Source organism: Capsicum annuum, chromosome 8 (genome assembly GCF_002878395.1).
Source record: "Capsicum annuum cultivar UCD-10X-F1 chromosome 8, UCD10Xv1.1, whole genome shotgun sequence".
Classification (NCBI taxonomy): Eukaryota; Viridiplantae; Streptophyta; class Magnoliopsida; order Solanales; family Solanaceae; genus Capsicum; species Capsicum annuum.
In genome coordinates this window covers 167,149,675-167,171,042 of record NC_061118.1, presented here as the reverse complement: position 1 = coordinate 167,171,042, position 21,368 = coordinate 167,149,675, and the positions used below count along the sequence as shown (strand labels likewise).

The following is a 21,368-nucleotide window of genomic DNA, read 5'->3' as shown; positions in this document are numbered from 1 at the left end:
TGTGGTATATTTTCTCCATTATTTCCTTCTTTATACTCAATTTATTCCACTTGAGCCAAGGATCTTTTTGAAACTGCGAGGTAGTGGTATGGCCTACATGCATTCTACTATTCTCAGATTTCACTTATGAAATTTCACCAAGTATATTATTATTATTGTATACTTTAAAAAACACATTATAAAATATTAATCAAAATTTGATTTGATTATTTTAGTAAAATAAAACACCAGAAGTAAAATCGAAAGAGAGGAAACATGAGTTTTCAGATAGACAGATAGTTTTTACAGTTGAGTGGTTGTTTGTATCATGTAGGTTCATGGACAGCATGTCGTCTCGTGGTTAGCACATGCTGCGATATGTCGCTAGACTTTACCACTCCGTTCCGTTGTTGTAACGGTTCTAACATACAATTGTTTTAAGTAATAAACAAGTAGATTATTTGAATTATTAATTGCAGTTTGAAATTGATTCGTCAACATGTCATATCAAATCCTAAAATAAGGAATTCTGGAAAAATAAGAAGACATTCTCTTTTAAACCGACTTGAAAGAAAAGTACGATAAAAAATTAAAACAGTAATTTTTATCTTAAATTACCGATGTTTCAGGAGCGCAATCATAAAATTTTCTATTAATATTGTGTTTTTTGAAAAAATAGTCTTACCCTGAGAATTTGATCGTATACTTAATTGTCCATGATTAAAATAATATCTAAAATTGTATATGAAATTTTGAGAGGTAGGATAATAAACACCCAACTACCATGGATGTAGCGTAATTGTCCATGATTAAAATAATATCCAAAATTGTATATGAAATTTTGAGAGGTAGGATAATAAACATCCATAGTAACCCAACTACCATGGATGTAGCGTAGTGGATAAGGTTGTTTCTCCCTTAATCAGAGGTCTCATGTTCGAACCCTGACTATGAAAAGATCTTTGGTAGGAAACGTTATCCCCAAATGAACCCTATCCGATGCAAATTCGGATCAGTCGAACGGCAGTGTGGGTACCAAACTACCAATACCGGTGTTGTGAACACACACACACACACCAACCCCATATTCAAATGCAAATTAAGTTGAATGAGAACGCAAACATGAGATATAACGGCTGTTTTATTTCGTAGAAGATGTTGTCAATTGGACAAAAGCTACAAATGCAAATAGTCCACTTTATTTCTTCTATATTTTTTTCTACTGATTTTGACGACAAAACTGAATGAAAATATACATATTTGCACATGACTTTTTGTGTGAATGTATATCGGTGGACTTCAACTTTTCTTACTTTTGTAACCCAATTTACTTTCACACCAACAATTCTGTCAAATTACTGTTGTCTGTATGGAATAAAAATTCATGTTACTGTTAAAGATTCACATTTTCTGAACAAAACTAATCTAGCATTTGGCCATAGATGAAAATCAGATCTTCGATATTTTCAAGTTTCCAAAAACTGCCTGACTTCAATTTTTTTCCTAACAAAATGCATGTGCAAATACATGGTTATAAAACAATGCATATACAAACACAACTTCGACAACTCAAATTTTCAAGCTTCAACTTTAAAATTTATGATCAAACGGGAGCTAATGGTATCGGGGTCAACCGAATAGTAGTCAGTTCATCTTGTAGTACAGTAAAGTGGCCAGTTTGTCCGTACCAAGCAGTACATAACAAAAGAAATGGTTAATGCACAAGCGCATGTGGCTGCTAGATTACCCTTTGTTTTGGTTCACACGTTCTTCGCATTGTTACTGGAACCAAACATCATTTAACCCAGCAAATTTCAATGTTTCTAGTTTAAAAACAAACAAATAAATTAAGATAAATGATTTAACATCTCTTTTTTTCTTCCATTTCACGCCAGACAAGGTTGGTGGATTAAAAAAATTGATGAATTAGTACAATAGTAGCTTATAGGTAATAGCATCAAATGAAGGCAATGAATGCTTAAACATTTGGTTGTGTTCATCTATTGCTCCTCCTGGTACACTTTCACCTACTTCACTTCGTCACAATTCACTTAATTCGGTTATCAATTATAAGTAATAAGAATTATGGACTGTGTCACTTGTGCGATTTATTTACAGGGGGGGGAGGAGATGCAAGTCAACACTGGATTAAAAATCATACAGTTCCAAATAGACGGAGAAGAATCACTTTGAGGTCAAAATTGATACTTTCATTCTCAGTAGGTACAAAATCTATTTAATGTGACGAGTCAAAAACATAGGCAAAATCGATTACCTGAAACGAGGGGAGCTAGAAGATAACCTGCGGCAGCCAAATTGTAACCTTAAGTTCCCCGCTAGCCTCTGCTTAGACATAAATAATGAAAGAAGAGTTAAAAAAACACAAGCTACATATACACAAGGACTGCATCATTTATATTTTGTAATCTGCGTGTAGGAAGCTTTCATAAGGTGTTCCCTTGAGTGCCTTTTCAACATCACTCCAATTTTCAACTTGCGAAGACAGTGGCCCCTTGTGTATCTTCACTTGACGACTATGGAGGTCCATTCTTGGAACATTCAGGAAATCTTGCACATCATTCAGCATCTGTGCCAAAATGGCAGGAATTGGGCATTAAAAAACGAGATTCCTCGCCAGAGAATTAAAATATCAGGGATATAAGTAGAATATGCAATATCTTACAGATTGATTTTTTATTACGTCCTCATAGAACAAGATCATGTGTCGAGTGCTTTTGAAGTACTCCAAAGCATTGGCAGCCATGCCTTGTATTTGCTTTAGGTTATCGATCAGCGTGGCTGTGTTTATTTTAGGCTTGTAACTTGCAAGAATCTCAGCCTGCAAAACATGATTGCTTAAGACAGCATAGAGACATATGCATGTGTTCTACATCATAGGGAGATATATATCAACGGACCTCCTTGGGAGAATGCACATGAGACTTGTGGGTTCCGTTTAACAGCTTAGCATTCTGATCATAGGAATTTGCTAGCATTGAAACCATTCTGCGCAAAAGATTTCTTCTAAAGAGAAAAATTGCAGAAACTCCTCTTCGTTTGAAGTACTCAACAAATTCCTCATGATGCTGCAATAGACCCTGTAATAACATGTAAATGTTCCATGCAATCCATCATGATCCATGATAAAAGTCAAAAGGAACCAAGCCACCAAGGAGTAAGCTCCTTTCAGAGTTTACATGAGCTCTTCACAAGGTAATGCATCACGTAGGACAATTTTTACATGATTTAGTTCTTCATAAGGTGACATATCTTTGTAGACCAATTTACATAATTCCTTCCTACCTAGTTTCAATTGTACCTGGGTGGATCAGTGGTGACATAAGATATGGCTTTCTGCAAAATACTATATCAACCTACGAGATCGAGCTTGAAATTCTGTTAACTCGCTTTCGAATTGAATATAAGTTTCCGTCCCTTTCTTGCTGGGATCGGAAATTTTGCATTGTACATATCCATATAATTTAATCATTTATTAGCCACGCAATTTCTGATTTAATACCATCTTTACTTTTCAAATGAATCAGGTGAGTTTAGGGGGAGAGGGGTAGTTAGGAGCCAAGCATTTCGTCTCTATGAACTTTTAGCATTTTTCCACTAATATCACATACTTCTCTTTTCCTGAAATCATAATGCTTGTGGTTCTTCAAGGATTGGTTTTTAGCAAGATACAGAAGGTATCATCAAATACTCAAAGTATCAATATGATTCCATAAAACCTAGTTTCGTTCAAGTAACTAATTCTGAGACCCTATCTTATTCATTATTCCAGTACTAGTGTTCCATCTACTATACACTGTATTGAAGCAGCAGTCAAGAGATAAGAAACCATCATTAACTTTACTGATTATGCAAGGTCAGAATTGCAACACAATAAGTACATATTCAAACACATACATACAATATGGTGAATACAAGGACTACAAGTAAATGACGACGACCCAAACTCTGAAAACACAGCTAGCATGTTTCACATATTAACCAACATATGAAAAAGAAAAAGAAATCAAAGCTGCGCTTCAAAAACAAACTAACACAGCCAGGTAGTAAATATTCCATTGTGAAATTCCATCAATAATCTTTCCCTTTTTAAATTCCTTAATCAGATTTATGTGTTTATCACGACTGAAATGAAAACTTAATGAAAACAGAAAAATTCAGATGACAGACAAATATGTGGACATTAACCATAACACGCCAATTTCACCTTTGAAAAATCAAAAAGCAACCTTGTATATCCACTATATAGGAACACAATGTTGATAAAACGAATATACTTTACAAAAGGTTTTCTATAAATCACAGCTACATTCACTAAGTAGTTACCTTCTCTGACCACATACTTAGAAACAGACATGCCAAATAGAATTTTGAAGATCGCACTTACCTGATTGAGCATCCATTTCAGACCAACTGCAGCTGTACATTCATTCTTGGAAGCGCTGGTCAAAAAGTCTAGGTCATAGAGTTGGTCCAATGTTTCCAAAATTGTTGATGCATTACTTTTCCGGACTTTATCAGAAAAAATCTCCCCGTTAGAGCTTATATTCATATGGCTGTTCAACAATGTTTCAAACCATCCACTGCCAGACCTCTGAGTGGACAAAATTGCAAAAAACCTTACAGGATTGCAAGCACACTCAGCCCTGATACAGCAGGGTTAAGTCAGTAGTTTTATCCTTAATGAGATAGTAAAACATACAAACAGATTGACAATGTCTCACCGGCTAAAAGTTTTTGGCTTGGGGAAATGCACGTAAGGTTTTTCTGAAGTTTCAACATTAGTCGTCTCACATGGTCTTTCAATGACATGAACAGTCGCGAGCAATCCACTGGAATGTGAACCAATTTGTTTCATACAAATCAAACATATATATATTCCACATATCATTGCAAAAAGTAAGACCACCACTCTTAGCAGCAGTGGAGACTTCTTTGGTGGCTTTATGATGAAAGTATCCTGGAATTGAATCAGAAGTTCAAGTGCTTAGGATCTTACGTCTCGTTTTTCATATTTAAGTTTTCCTTCAGTGTCCCAGTAAAATAAATTTGGTTGCAAAGTTAAACAAAAGACAGGAATCTAGGTAGGCTTGATCAAATAGGAATGCAAGATACAAGATAACTACGGGAAAATACGGTTTTATTTATCTCTTACTGGTAATAGGAGCTCTTCATTAGACTCTATACAAGTCTAGAAGTATTTGCTCAAGCAGGAAATTCTCAAAATGAGTCCAGTAAACTCTGTATGAATAATATATAATATCAATTAATAGTGTTCCTTCTTTCTTGTTGCTAATGCCTCCTTTTATTGTTCTTTCAGCCACAGAACCTACCGGAAACAATCTCTCTATCTTCTCAAGACAGAGGTAAGCTCTGCCCAGGAGTGGATCGACAGGGTTCCCAGGGTGTTCACCCGAACCCCCTCGACAAAAAATTAAAATGTAATTCTTTTTATACACATATATAGATTTTGAATCCCTGAATATAAGACTATAGATGAGCTTAGTGGTTTAGGGAATTCAAAATTCACCTTGAGGTTCCAAGTTTAAAGCCATGCACTCCATTTTCCAAATTATTTTGTAAATCCTGGATCCTATGCCTACATCTGTGAGATTTACACTGGGTTTATTGTTGTTGTAGTGTTCTTCTTTTCATTATCTGAATAGATGCATCCTAAAACCTGTCCTCCCAGCTCAATTGATCTAATTTAACAGTCAAAATAGTACAAACACTAGAGATAAGGAAAGATACAAGAAATTGAAACTAATGCTATGACATAAGTAACAAGTAAACAGCTGAAATTTGAGCAAACACTTGCGATTCAGAAGAAACTCAGATCAAAACAGAAAAGAAAAACTTCTAATGAAAAAGATTAAATTTTTAAACAACACATAGTTGTGCATATTCATTGCAGATAAAATATGGGCAAAAGATGTAAGAAGAAGCAAGATTAAAAAAAAAAAAGAGATACCTTGGTGAAGAAACAGAAATGGTCAGGCATAGCTTAATGCTCAAAAAGGAAGAAGAAGAAAAGGCATTTGGGAACACCCAGATTCAAAAAAAAAAAAGAACCCCTTTTTCTCGTTCGACCTTTAATCATTCTCATTCCTCCAACTGATCTTCTTCTTCACAATACATGAACACACACACACATAATTACTACTATTTTGTATAAAAGTGAGATAAAGAAAAACTAATATAGGTGGGATGAGCTTTTTCTCGTGATGAACACTATGATGAGATTGTTGTTTAGTAATAATCACTTTCCTTCTTTTGCTTTTCTCTGCAAATCATATGGAGTCCCATGTCTGTTACTGGTATGATCCGAATCCGAATCCGAATCCGAATGAAGAAAAAACAGAAATGGGGTCTGCTACGACGTCGTTTTTATTGGCAAGTTGATCTTGTCAACCAAATTTTTAATCATTACTATTACTTTGCAAATTTCACCACGCTTTTACCCTTCGTCACTTTTAACTCCAGCTACCAGAAGGATTAAAATAATATGGATTTAATTTTAATCCTAATTTGTACAACATTACTTTTTTTCTTTTTTTGCGAAATTTTACAAATTACTTTCATCTAAGTAATTAAATTAAATTTAAAATCATCTAGTATTCCCCCTTACACTTTGCTTGGACGGTGGGTACCTATCATACAACATGGAATAAGTATTAAGAGTATCATATTTATTTTGGTTGTTTCATATGATAAGGTATAGCATCACTTTATGTAACGTAGTATCGCGTCGTAATTTTATATTTTTTCCTCGTTTAATTTTTATTTATTATTTAATAGTTTTTTTTAGTCTTTATCTTACTTTTTATAATAGTCATATCTTATTTTTCTAATAGATTTATTATTCAAATTATTGATGTATAAGATTATGTAACGACGAAAAACGATATAATTTATTTAAATATTGTATTAGTTAAAATAATGCACTACAATACAATACAATAGGCAGATCCAGGATTTGAAAGCTTCAGGTGCCACTTTATTTTTAACAATAACGTATACTTCGTACGATATTTTAGGATAGTGGAGTCAATATTCAAAGAATAAACTATAATTATATATATCAACAAATGTTGGTACTACATGAAGGCTTGCCCAGTTGGTATGGTCAAGTGTTTTGTAAGAAGAGGTCAAGGGTTCCGTTCTTTATAGCCACAATATATTTTTTTAAGAGACAACAGACAGATAGTGCTAAAAATCATTTTAAAAAAACTGAAAATACAGTATTGAGCGGGGATTGAACCCACTCCGCTAAAGTAAAATTAAGCTATTTTGACCACTTGCACCATCAAATATTTATACATTAATTGATACATATACACATATATATACAGAGTTTCAACCAAAAAATGCGGGTGTTGTGGCACCCCAAACCTTCTACATAGATCCGCCCCTGACAATACCATACAACACCATGCATTACGAAACAATACGTAACAACCATCCAAACAGAATGTTTCAAACCTGATACTTTATTACAAGCAATAGAGTAATTTGATTAAACATGAAATTTAAAAATAAAATAAAATATATATATATATATATGATTAATTTAATTTGTAATTAAGATTATTGAAATTGAAATTTTTTGTTAAATATATATATAAAAAAAACTGCTTAAATAGGGATGGAATGAGTAATATTTAACTGCTTCGAGTATTGGGATACATGTTGAGCTGATGCTTTGGACTTTTGGTCCACTGCTCTACCCATCCCTTCAGTACGGACTACTGTCTGTGAGTTGTATTGTTACGATATTATGCATGTAGGTTGATCTTCATCACAAGATTAGCTATCTTGAATAGATTGCACACTAAGGGTAGGTTAATGAAGGGGGGCATCATAGACAATCAAGATTGTATTCTATGTAAGAGAGGCAATGAATCTAGTGAACATCTCTTTTTTATATGTGATTATTCAAGACTCATATGGACAAAACTCTTATGTTGGCAGGGTATCATTAGACCTGCAAAAACATGGAAAGAGGAGCTGGACTAGGTCAATAGAAATGCCCGAGGGAAGAGACCGGTAGCCACTATATATAGAATGAGCTTCGCAGCCATGGTTTATCACGTCTGGATAGAAAGGAACCACAGAATCTTCCAAGCCAAATCCACTGAGCCACACATGATAACGAGAAGAATAGTGCAGGAGATTTTTCACAGAGGGTCTCTGAAGCCTAAGCTCAATAGCAAACTAGCAGATCTCAATTACTATACTTAATTTTTCTGATTTTTCTAGTTTTGATTAGATGTAATGGTTGATAGAATGGTTAACTGATTGATTGTTATGCCAATGCAGTTTGATTGTACAAAATGTAAACACTTTTGATAATAAAATGATATTTTAATTGCTAAAAAAAATATATAATTATTTTAACATCCATAATATACATAACAATAATTCTAACATTGTATCAAAAGAAATTTAGATGAACCTGAAGCACTTATTATATCAACATCGTTTTAATTTAATTCAACCTTACCAAGTTTTGCTTTTTGATTTAATAGATTATATTATGATAATTAACTTATTATCGTATGATGAAATGAATGTCTTCTTAATTACATTAATGGGAATATATATATTTTTTTCTATTATATAGAAGAGGTGGTTTCGACCTCCTCTCATGCAATTACCAAAAAATTCTTCCATTCCCACTTAATTACATATCATGCCCCAATATATAATAGTTTCATTGTTTCATCATAAGGGTTTAAATATCTAATATATTCTATTAATTTATATTAATTAACTATAACTACATATTGGAAGAATTTTTTTTTAAAATTTAATTAGCTATCATGTTCAAAACTAATTTGTTACCACGAATCACAATAATTAATAACTTAAAATATTTAAAAGAATATAAAAATTTTATTGACTCTCATTATTTTAGCAATACCACATAAATTGAGATTAAAAAAAAGTATTGCAAATCATAATAATTAACAACTTAAAATATTTAAAAGATATATAAAAATTTTAGTTGATTCTCAAAATTATATTGAAGCCACATAAATTGGGACACAAGGAGTAAATATATTATTTGATAATTACGTAAAAATTATTATAAATCACAATAATTAACAAGTTAAAATACTTTTTTAAAATTAAATAAAAGTTCTATTCAACTCTCAAAATTTTATCGGTGCACCATAAATCATGACAAAATAAAAAATTATCTTAATTAATTGCAACTAAATATTTAAAGTAAATCAATTTTATTATTTTAATTGACTTTTATATAGAAAATCAATCTTTTTATTTATTTATTTATTTTAGTAAATTTAAATTTTAAAAATATGTTTTTCTTATATTGAAATACTAATATTTAAACTTAACTTTAAATTTTTAAAGTACAAAATTAATAAATTTAATTTAATAAAATAGATTTCTAATGAATATTTTCTTAGAATTTGTGTTGGGTCAATATGTATCAAGTTAAGAAGAAATAAAGAAAAATATATAGTAAAATTTTATTATTGTGAAAGATAAATACAATGCACTATCCAATAATGTTTAATGATATCATATTTTGCATATGCAAATATAGCATCCCGTATTTAATTAATATATTATTTCGGTGAATTATCGATGATTACTATTGGATATGATCAAATTATATTAATTTTTATAGTAATAACATATAATCGCTCTTAATTAATTATTATGAGTCATATAGGTATTAAGAAAATAAATAATATTTAATGAAAAATAAAATAGACATAAAATGTGAAATTAACTCTTAATATTTTAAATTAAATTTTCATCTTTCAAATGATGATTTTACTATATCACTCCTTATTATAAATCATTTATGTATTAGACAAATAAGAATAACAAAATGATATGTCAACATAAAATATTTGATTGACTATCAAAATTATATTAGTGTCATATAAATTGGGACGAGACAGAAGAAGATATAAAGCAACATATATTATTTGAAAATGAAATAAAAAGTACTGTAAATAACAATAATTAACCAAAAAAAAATTGACTGATTTCTACTGCTTCAATCGTGATTTTAATGCATCACCCACAATTAATTATTATAAGTCACTTATGTATTGAAAAATTAATAATATTGAATCCATGCTTTTACTATATATATATACTATGAAGACAAATTTTCATGATATTTTTTTTTTAAAAATAAAAATTACTACATATACTCAAAGGGCAAAAGAGTAAAAATACACAAGAGATAAATGTAGAGAAATCAAGAAGCACCAAATGGATTATTAACATTTGTAACATTCAACACATTTCTAAATATTTTCAAATTCTTTTTGAATCAACACATACAGATAATAAATAATAATTACATTTTACTATATCACCCCTAATTAATTATTATGGTCATTTAAGTATTGTGCCACATAAGTTGAAATAGAAAACTATTATAAATCACAATGATAAAAAATTTAAATTATTTTAAAAAATATAATTGGCTATCGTTGACACAAAACTCTGGACAAGGAGAGTAGCATATATTATTCAAAAATTACATAAAAAATATTATAAATTACAATAGTTAACAACTTAAAATATCTAAAAATAATTTAATATGTTATATATTTCAAAAAAATTACATGAAAAATACTAGAAATCACAATAATTAACAACTTAAAAAATTTAAAAGATATAAAATTTTTGGTTGACTCTTGAAATTATATTAGTGTCACTGAAATTGGAATAGAAGAAAAGTATTATAAATCACAATAATTAAAAACTTAAATTATTTTTAAAATATAATTGACTATCAATGCCACAAAAATTTGAACAAGAAAAATAACGAATATTAATTTAAAAATTACACAAAAAATATCATAAATTACAATAGTTAACAATTTAAATTATCTAAATACATATTAAAATAACATATGTTGAACTCATACTAGATTCCGGATGAATCCTAAAAAACATATGCAGTCCTTTTATTAAAAAAATTTATTTAAATATATCAAGGTTAGAAAGATAAATAAATATCTTAATGTTGGGCCCGTGCTGACACGGGCCATGCTCCTCTAGTATTATATAGAAAGGTGAGTTAGAGGACGACCAACGTCAAACTTGTAATTAAGCTCATATACAAGGTTAAATATATTTATAGGCATTTTTGTCATTTCAAAAAAGAAAAGTTCTTATCTTCACTTTTTTTTTTACTGTATTGTTCCGTTTTAACTTTTTTGTGGTGAATTTAACCACGCTATTTAATAAATTTGAAAATATTCAAAAAAGATATTTTTGTATTTTTCTTTTAAAAACACTCCAGGTATTCTTGTAAACTGGATATATATTAATAAAATATGGAATGGCCCAAGGGTTTTAGTACCCAGCCCAAACAAGCCTCCTCATCTCTTCTTTTTCTTGCTCGAAAAATCAAGCTTTTATACTTTGAGTTTTAGTTGGTTGAAATTGAAATTATCTTCTGATTGAAATCCAACCAATTTAGGTAAAAATTGTTGTTGATTGATATGAATTAATAAAGTTTATGCCTTGGCAGCTCTTTTGATTTAACTATGGATTGTAATGTCACTTTGGAATAATAATAATTTGTGGAAATTTAGGGAAGTTTCAATAACTGAAATGGCAGAAGATGAGAAGAGTTTAAATGTGACTGAAGAGTCGAATCCGACGCGGAAGCACAAGGGGAAACATGACAAGCCAAAGCCATGGGACGATCCAAGCATTGACCATTGGAAGATTGAAAAGTTTGATCCAGAGTGGAATCAGAGTGGATTGCTTGAAGTCTCTACCTTTTCAACTATATTCCCTCAGTACAGAGGTTAGGGAGTTTTATCCATTGTCCAATGAATACTAAAGAATGAAATTACTTTATAACATCACTCTTTGCATTACTAATTACTGTACAATACGTTTTGATGTTGGATTAGCGAAGACTTGGTAAATCATAAAACTTCACCGTATTAATTTCAATGTCAACTCTCTAATTTCATTGTCAAATTCCAAGTTGGATCTTTGGGCATATTTTAGATTAGTACGGTTAATTGCAAAATCGAAAACCAACTGCAACACCTTAGTCCAAAAACAAGTTGGAGTCGGCTATAGGAATCCTCATTTTTTTTTCAGCGTACATAATCATCATCAAACCAAACAAAATAAAAGTTGTCTGCAAGGATCTCTTTCTTTCATTGTGCTCTATCTGTAACTGAGTCGGCATAGAGTCCAAGGATTTATAGGCCTTTCAGGATAACTCCTTTCCGTGTGATTTTAGATCTACTTGGTCCCCTTTTAATAATTTCAATCGCCAAAGTTTCACACCTACTGATTGTTGCATCAGTAGGTCAATGCATGCATGACCAAATCACGAAAACTAGAGTAAATGTATGTGCGGGGGTTGGTTAGAACCAGGCACCTTAGGAATTTTGATGGAATGTGTGTTCCTTGTAGTGTTTCTGTTATTCCAACTGTTACACGTGTTGTTTGTACTCTATGAATTAAAATGTAAAATTCCGGCTAGAACATATTAATCGTTTGCTCGCCAATATCCTGATTCATGATATGGTTAAACTTAAGTTGAAGTTCTGATAATACCAAATTGCAGAAAGAGAAAGCAATTCCTATGTATATTGGAGTGCTGTTTAGTTGCTTCTTTTTTCAATAATTTGTTAATAAAGAACTGACAATACAAAGTTCGTTGAGCAGGTCGGGATTTTTAATGAATCAATCAGTTAAAATGCCATATCGAGTTTCTCCTTATGAATTATCCGTTCACTTGATGATGTTTGCGTTTAACTTTTTCTTGATAACTATGTCGTTCTATTTTTTTTGTAAAAAACTAACTATATTTCTTGTGAATCTGTAATTTGAAACATTAGTGTGTGTTATGTTATAATTGAACATTTTTATCAGAGAAATATTTACAACAGTATTGGCCTATTGTAACTCTACTTCTGTGTGCCTTCTTTAATGATCTCAGTAACTCAAATTTTGTATAATTTCTCGTTTGATCTGTATAACTACTTCAGCGGTCTGTATAGTGGTTCCTTTGAATAGCCTCCAATTCCTAGCTCTCCATGTGTGGTAAATCATAGCCCCTTAAACCGCTGCTATCACTTCCTTTTGAAACTTTTTCCAGTGCTTCTTTTGAAATTAGTTTTCTATAATTTCTCTGTACTATTTTCAACATCTTCTTGATGCCAGTCAATAACAGTTACTTCATCAAAATGTTGGATTGTCTGTCACAATTTTTGAATTTTCGGAATAGAATTAGAAAATTTAAGATTTGTAACCCTTTTCATTTCAAACTCTTCTCAGTACCTTCCTGGTATTGTTAAAATGAAACCTATTCTACATTATCTAAGAAAATAAAAAATAAAAAAGAGGATGCCTAAGTGATACTGGGTTAAGGTTCCTTATTTGTCATACTTCAACATCTTGTTTAGTTATCTACTTAATGCCAAGCGATGTTAAGGTGCCGGGGCTTTGGCGAAGAAGCTCCCCACATAGGGAAAACATGTATATCTGTGAAATTTATTTCATTGTTAGGGGCTTTGGAGAAATGTTCTCTAACATAGAGAAAGTATGTGCAAAATGCAATATTTATTTCATTGATAGGAGTTGTATATTGGTAATATTCTAAGTTTTTGTGATATGTCAGCAACTTTGAAGAGCATCACACACTATTACATTTGACCGGTTGTTATTTATTAGTATTTCTTTTCCACATTTGTCTTCCCACTTTTACTCTCTAATGAACACTAGTATTTTGTCTGCACTTCTGCAAGTAATATTATCTATTTATGTTTTCTTTTGTTGTTGACCAGGTTGCAGGATCCATGACAGTTTTGACTACTATGAAGACAAGGGATCCCTATATTATTTTAAAAGCTAGGGATTTAATAAAACGTTTGTCAAGAAGTGTCTTTGCTCCTCAGGTTTGTATTTTTTTTATTCCTATTGTTCCTTATCATCTCTGTTTCATTTCTTATACTAGATGATTGGTTAGAATTTTTTAGTTGTAATCAGTAAATAGTGTTGTTTTAGGAGTGAGTCCTGCTTCTATTCATGGAATGGTACTCACTTTGTTTCAAAATCAGGAAAGGCTTGACTTTTGTTTTGATTAATAATCCAGGGGAGGTTTGACTTGTCGAGTTGTTGTTTATGTGTTGAATTATAAAGTTATTTGCCAGCTTTATGTTTAATTTGATCAGCAGCTGTCTTATGCTTAAACAGAATGGTTTGCAAAGGAAAGGTTTTTTAAAGAAAGTGGGAGGCTTTGGTACATGGCTGTTATCAAATAATGGTTCACAAATTTTCTGAGTCACTTTTGTGTGATATTTGAGATTTATGTGTTATTTTATTTTCTCAGCAGAACATATATCTTCATTCTGCTTGAATTTTGTTTTGCAGAAAGAAGATCTGCACTCCGCTACCTATTGCATACAGTTCAACGGCCATCTATTCTACTTTTCTATTACTTTATTTTTGTTTTTCACGTTGCATGATCTTTGGTATAACAGAAGAGAAGAAAATACATTCATTTATCAACATATTTGTTGTTCCTGTCTCTTCTGGAATTTGAATGTCAAGTTGGAGGATTGCTTCACGATATTTATGTGTTCTTTAAATCATCCAATAGTCTCTTCAACCGTTGTTTAACTCTAAATGATATATGCTTGTGCAGGCTGTCAAGATCCTAAATGATGAGATGCAATGTGACATCATTAAGATCGGCAGCCTGGTTCGCAACAAGGTGTGGCATGCTCATCCCTACTCAAATTAAGTACATGTATTTCAACTTTGTCTTTTATTTGGCAGATGATTTTGATAAGAATATGCATTGCTATGGCTGTTAAATTTGTTGTTGGATGCTCGTAGAGTAAAAATATTCCTATACTATATACACACTTTTGATAAGTATGTTCATCCGCAATATTATATTTTTTTGGTAAGTATGAAAGGGCTCGCAGCCCCCCCGACTCGTCGCATACGTATTTCTTCTCCCATCGTGCATATCCCTTTGCCTTGAGGAAACTCGAACCTCGATTCTCCTGAGCATGAAATTTGTTTCTAGGTTTGCCTGTTTATCAGTTCTTCACTAAAGTATCTTGAATTGCACCATATGCAGTTAGATTGATATGTTCCTTTTGCCTTGTTGATTATCACTATTGTATCAAAGGTACTAGTAAAGATGGATATGATTTCTAAACTTACAATATACATTTAAGTTATTAATTATTTTTCTTATGCATATTATATTTTAGATATAATTTCTTTTGCATCTTGAAAGAATGTTTAGCTTCTCCGATTAAAGACTACTTTGTCTATTCCATTTTATATAACAGTGTTTTACTAGATATATAGTTTATATAGCGACATTTATATACTATATATATCTTGGATTAGTATTAGGGGAAAAAGTATTAAAGTAGTGGCTGCAAAGGAAATTTCATAGGAATGACATCACAAAAAAAGTTAAAATATTGAATGCCTGAACGTTGTACAAGTTATAGAGAATGATATTGTTAGTCGAATAGTGTCAAACATATGTCCTAGAATAGGAAACAATGTCATTCAATTTTGTATCAAGATAAGTAAAATAGTTATAATGGGAATTGAATGTAATGCTCATCGCCAGATAATGGAGTTTTTGGGTATTCATGGCATGTGCATTTGGTTGGCGTTGCCTAAAATCATGTGTTTAAACTCTATTTTTTTTCAGGATCGTTTTGTGAAACGCAGATAATATCTTGTTGGTCCCAATTCGTCAACTTTAAAGGTTAGTGGATTGGGTTCTGCACCTTTCTAGGGAAATTGCAACTGGCTAGGAGAACTTCTTATGCACGTTGTTGTTGTGTAGGACTTGGACAGTAGAATTTTTTTCAAAACACTGTTCTCTTGACCAAAATCATTTTGTCAAGGAGTATTTCTATTTCTTTGCTTAGGCTAGGCATGAACTGGAGAATATTTGTACTGTGTTTGTTACCAGTTAGGATGAATTATTTATTTATAGTGGATGACCCAACTTCCAACAGGAATACTTTCCCAGAATATTCATCTTAATAATGATGCATTTGTGATTTTGAACTGCCAAATAATTAAATTGAACTTGTAGAGAGTAAATAGTTTACCTTATTGTGGGTAATTATTTTATTGCTCCTTTATGTTAGTTGTTAATCATGGGTATTGCTAGGTAAACTGATGACCCTTGACCAGAACCATGTGAGATTTAGTCCTACCCTCCTATCTTCACCAGGGACTTATCCAGATCAAATTATTTATAGAATGTAGAGATATAGATCGCATGAATGTTGGTGAATATCTGATAAATCATCTCGAGTTATTACCTTCTGACATATAGCTTGATATATATCACTTTGAATGTAGGCACTGGAGATTTTGACCGGCTGCTATATCTTTGTCCAGGTAGACTCGAATGATAACTTGCTATACATGTAAACTGCAAATTTGGTGTTGTTTTTCTTTTCTTGTTTTACATTAAAGCTTTTTCTTATCATTGAGTCTTAGAGTACATAATATAAATATTCATGTCAAAATTGAGAACAAACCTGAATCTTGCTTTGAATTGAGTAGGGAAACATAGTTGCTACTATGGGTTCCTTTAAAGGTCTAAAACAAGTGAGGAGGATTGTAGAGGACTGTGTACTGAACAAGATGCATCCGCTACATCATATCAAGGTAAATGAGCAAGTGCATGATAATCAAAAATGAATTTCATGGGGTCTGCGGCTATTTATTATGTTCTGGCTAAAATATCTGATAATTCACTTTTGCTGGCGTATCTTCAACTATAGATCCTTATGCTGAAGAGAGAGCTTGCAAAAAATCCAGCTCTGGCTAGTGAGAACTGGGACAGATTTCTTCCGTAGTTTAAGAAGTAAGGCATCCTTTCATATGGTGTTGAGTCAGATTAATTTTTTAATCTGCTGTGCCAATCTTGAACCTTGAACATTATTTTGTTCGTCTTTGTCCATTCAGGAAGAAATTTAAATAAAAGAAAGTTAAGACCAAAGAAAAGAAACCATATACGCCTTTCCCACCTCCCCAGCAACCTAGTAAGGTGAGTTGCCGTTTTGGCCCCATCTTTGTCCGTTTATTTTGTTTGCCTTTTCTTTTCTATATCTCTATTTGATATGTGGAGTTTTAAGCATAGTTCCAATTTTGGTAGATAGGGATCCCGTAAAAACTTCTTTCGAGGAATGGGCCAGACCGGGTCGGGGTGGGATCTCTCCTAAAAGAAAGAATTGACCTCGAGCCTGTCCTACTCATTCTACTTTTCCCGTTCCTGACCCAGTACTGTGTAATTGTCATTAGACAATTATTGGCAGTCTGGCATGGTGCTGTAATTAGTTTTTCTGTTGAATCCTGCTACTGCTTTGCTTAGCTATTATCTCACTGGCGTTCACTGGATTTTGTGGTTTATTTATTTTTGTCTTTAAATGTCTATTGTCTCCTCTTTTGCGGTGACAAGGATCTATTATATAAGATATATCCTCTGTTAATTTAATCCAACATTTATAATTTATTTGAATGTAGATTAATCAATAACTGGAAAGTGGTGAGTACTTCTTAAGTGATACGGGTACGACCACGAGGATGCACGTATGTGAGAATGCATTGGACCCGTCCAATAAAGCGTCCAAGTGAAGTATAGGGAAGACCTTGGATCACTCCAAAACCGACCCTAAACTTGCACTCCAAGAGCGCCCTCATTTCATTAAAGGAACCTTTTGGTCATTTTACCTATTATTTGTAATACACTATAAATAGAATGATGCAGGGTTTTAGTCATTAGTTTTTGTTGAATATTGAAGTTGTAATACTTGAAACTCTCTCTCTCTTGTGAGAAAGGCCCCCATGGCCGAAACTTGTAACTAGGGAAATCAACATTGACTGTGCATTCACTCGTGTTGGACTCAAGCTTGAAAACGTTGAATGCTTGGGAGATCAAGGTCACTCTTGTGCCAACGTAAGAGTTAGGTATTTGTTGTGTGTGATGTTAAAGTTCTAAAACTGGAATAGACTTTTGGGTTTTTAAGATTATACCTTCAATTTGTCTAACTATTTATCCTTTTACCTTCTTGTAATCTTGTTTAGTGTTTATGTTGTAATCTTGTGTTCTTGTTGTTATTGTTAAATTCGAATCTTGTGTCTTCTTGTTCATCATCTTATGTTCTTAATCTAGTTTGTTATCCACTGATTTGGTATAATAAACACCTTGTTATCTTCTTGTTATTGTGTTCTTGGGAAGCGAGACTTGTCTCCAAAAGGGTTCACGAATTTGTTCCATTTTGTGGACTATTTTTAGACTGATTTCGTGTTTTCGTTGTTTTTATCATATCATTTGGTATCAGAGTATGGCTTAATCTTGTTCATACAAGATCAATCTTGGGCTTGCTTGATAGAAAATTCAAAAAAAAAAGTGTTAGAAAACTGAAAAATCTAAAAGAAGCAAATCTGTCCATTTTGTGTTCTTGGCCGAAATTATGTTATTGTTGTGTCTTGGACGAGATTTTTACTTGTTTTATTGTTTCTAGTGTTAGTTTTCTTCATCTCTAACACTCTTGAGTCTAAATCTAAGTTTGAGCTTATATTGTTGGTGTTGTTTTCGTGAACATAAGGTTTGGCCGAATTGTTGTTGAAACATTGTTGTGGTGGACTGTTTTGGCCTTGTGGTCTTCATCTTGTTGTTGTTCTAAGCTTGGACATGTGATACTGTTATTCATTGGTGGCCTAAGAACCATTTTATTGAAATTGTAGTTGTCTTGGCCAAGTGTTGAAGATATTGTATTATGAAAATTGAAAGTTGGCCGTGTGAAAATTGTGGTATTTTTGGAGATTGTTGTTGGTTGTTCTTGGTGATTGTTGATGTTGTTCTTGAAGTTCTTCACAACCTTCATATCTTGTTATTATAGAGTGAACATTAGATCTATAAAGGTAAAGGAAAAAGGGGTGAAGCTTTGTTAGTCTTGAAAGACGTCCCATCACTCATCAAATAGTCAATCACATCTCAATCACTTTCCATAAAACAAGGGTCTATGTTATAAGGAGAACTACAAGAAAGTCAAAGTCTTGAAAACTTAGACTTTGAAAAGGCTCCAAGACATGTTTGAATTTTTCTCCTTAAACAAATTTCACCAATTCCTAAATTGTAAATTGACCAAAACTTGAAATTGGACAACAACAAAAAAATTGTTAGAAACCGCAACCAATTACGTGCTACCACGTCATCATTGTTACTGTTCACGAAACATATTTAAGTTCAAATTTCAGATTTCTTAGTTTTCTTTTGTTGTTCCTTAGTTTCAATTTCGTTGGTTCCAATACTAATTGGCAAACTAGTAATCATCTACTAGATTGTTAGATAGTCTTTGTGTTTGTTCATTCGTATTAAACATTTGTTGTGTGCTTTTCTCTTTTGTGAATTCATTGTATCTTGTTGGTTCAAGTCCATAAACAAATTTTCTTTGAGTCAACTCAAATGAAAATCCATTCCGGACAAGAGTAGACTCGACCCTCAATCACTCACGAAGTACAAACCAGCTTTCAACACTTGTGAAACCAAGTGTGAGGTAAAATCGAAAGTGAGAGTGTGGTGAGGTATTTTGAACTAACAAGTTTGTTTTGTTGTTTGTTGTTGTCCTTTGCTTTAGGTACCATGGTTGCCACTAATTTTGATGTCACGTTTGATCACATCAATGACGATATTGAAGAAATGAAAGCCAATTGTTACCTAAACTTATCCCACAAAATCCAACTTTCCTTTTCCAAACACCTTGTGCCGAGAGCTTCCCAAAGGAAGAGATGGACTACCCCGACCCACACCAAGGTAAAAAGGAGATTGAAACATCTTTGGTACTTGATAGTGAACTTATAAAGAGTGAAGCACTTGCTAGTTCTAAATCTGTCCATGAGATAGATCATGCTCTCTTTAGGTTTGATGTTTTGTTTGAAGATGATATAAACACTCCTAATGAAACTAGTGGTGAAAATAATGGTATAGCTTGCCTTGAAGGCTATAGCCGATATGCTAAATCACTATGGTGTGACAACATTCCTCCTAAAAATGGAAATCTCTTCTTGGAAGATGAGAGTACTCTTATGGGAAAAGAATGTGTAGTCTCGAAAATGAGTACTCTTGGTGTGCATGATGATTAACTTAATCTTAAATGTAGTTCACTACTTGAGCATGTGAATAGTGTGCTTAAAAATTCTCAAGTTAGTGATGATCTCTATAGAGTTAATCTTGATAATGCACATGACTCTTTGAACATCTTGTGTGGTAAAAGCATTGCAATTAGTTTTGTTCATACAGACCATGTGTATGAAAATATTTTTATGTGTGAGCGTGGGAGTGACATTCTAGGGGAAGGGAGTGCTAGCCTCGGCTTAGGCCCTTGGCTAATTTTTTTATTTGATCCCGGCAGCCTCTTGGAATGTGGAAATCTCCACACTTCCCACTTAATGCTTGGTCAAGACGACAAGCAATGTTTGGTTGTGGGTACTAATGAAGGAAGACAAAGTTCTTCCTTATCTCTTTTTGTGGATGATGACCACTTTCTTTGTGTCTTTTGTACTAAGCTTTTTATGTTCAACACAAAGGACCCATGGATATACTCCAAGTTTGTACCCCCCTCGGCATGGAATATGATGTGTGCATTTTCTAACCCTAACCCCTCATGTCTTGAGGATGTGTGCTTGTTGTCTTCTCTTTATTTTGCGAGGTACGGATTCGAGGTCGAATTCTTCTTCAAGAAGGGGAGGATGAACGGGTACGACCACGAGGATGCACGTATGTGAGAATGCATTGGACCCGTCCAATAAAGCGTCCAAGTGAAGTGTAGAGAAGACCTTGGATCGTACCAAAATCGACCCTAAACATGCACGTACGGGCGCCCTTGGTCACATTTTATTAAAGAAACCTTTTGGTCATTTTACCTATTATTTGTAATACACTATAAATAGAATGATGTAGGGTTTTAGTCATTAGTTTTTGTTGAATATTGAAGTTGTAAAACTTGAAACTCTCTCTCTTGTGAGAAAGGCCCCCATGGCTGAAACTTGTAACTAGGGAAATCAACATTGAGTGTGGATTCACTCGTGTTGGACTCAAACTTGAAAACGTTGGATGCTTGGGAGATCGAGGTCACTCTTGTGCCAACGTAAGATTTAGGTATTTGTTGTGTGTGATGTTAAAGTTCTAATAGTGGAATAGTCTTTTGGATTTTTAAGATTATACCTTCAATTTGTCTAACTATTTATCATTTTACCTTCTTGTAATCTTGTTTAGTATTTGTATTTTAATCTTGTGTTCTTGTTGTTATTGTTAAATCTGAATCTTGTGTCTTCTTGTTCTTAAT

The 21,368-nt window shown here is 32.6% G+C and overlaps 1 protein-coding gene and 1 pseudogene across 1 annotated transcript; one reads left to right on the top strand and one right to left on the bottom strand.

The window, feature by feature from the left end:
* Positions 1-2,123: 2,123 nt before the first annotated feature.
* LOC107840305 (nodulation protein H) lies at positions 2,124-6,392 on the bottom strand. Its single transcript, XM_016684127.2, has 6 exons — positions 5,969-6,392; positions 4,722-4,957; positions 4,385-4,643; positions 2,898-3,077; positions 2,663-2,818; positions 2,124-2,566 (listed from the first exon to the last, which is right to left on the bottom strand). The coding sequence occupies exons 1-6, from the start codon at positions 5,996-5,998 to the stop codon at positions 2,393-2,395; spliced, it is 1,035 nt and encodes a 344-aa protein (XP_016539613.2). The 5' UTR covers positions 5,999-6,392; the 3' UTR covers positions 2,124-2,392.
* An 8,239-nt stretch (positions 6,393-14,631) lies between these two features.
* On the top strand, positions 14,632-16,905 carry LOC107879512 (annotated as a pseudogene).
* The last annotated feature ends 4,463 nt before the right edge of the window (positions 16,906-21,368 follow it).

What these genes read in the sequence shown, in the direction of transcription:
- LOC107840305 (XM_016684127.2), bottom strand. Translation starts at nt 5,998, where the DNA reads ATGCCTGACCATTTCTGTTTCTTCACCAAG. An exon ending in ATTTCTGTTTCTTCACCAAG is followed by an intron (nt 4,958 to 5,968) that starts GTATCTCTTTTT and finishes ATTCAATTCCAG; the next exon opens with GATACTTTCATCATAAAGCC. An exon ending in AAGCCAAAAACTTTTAGCCG is followed by an intron (nt 4,644 to 4,721) that starts GTGAGACATTGT and finishes CTGCTGTATCAG; the next exon opens with GGCTGAGTGTGCTTGCAATC.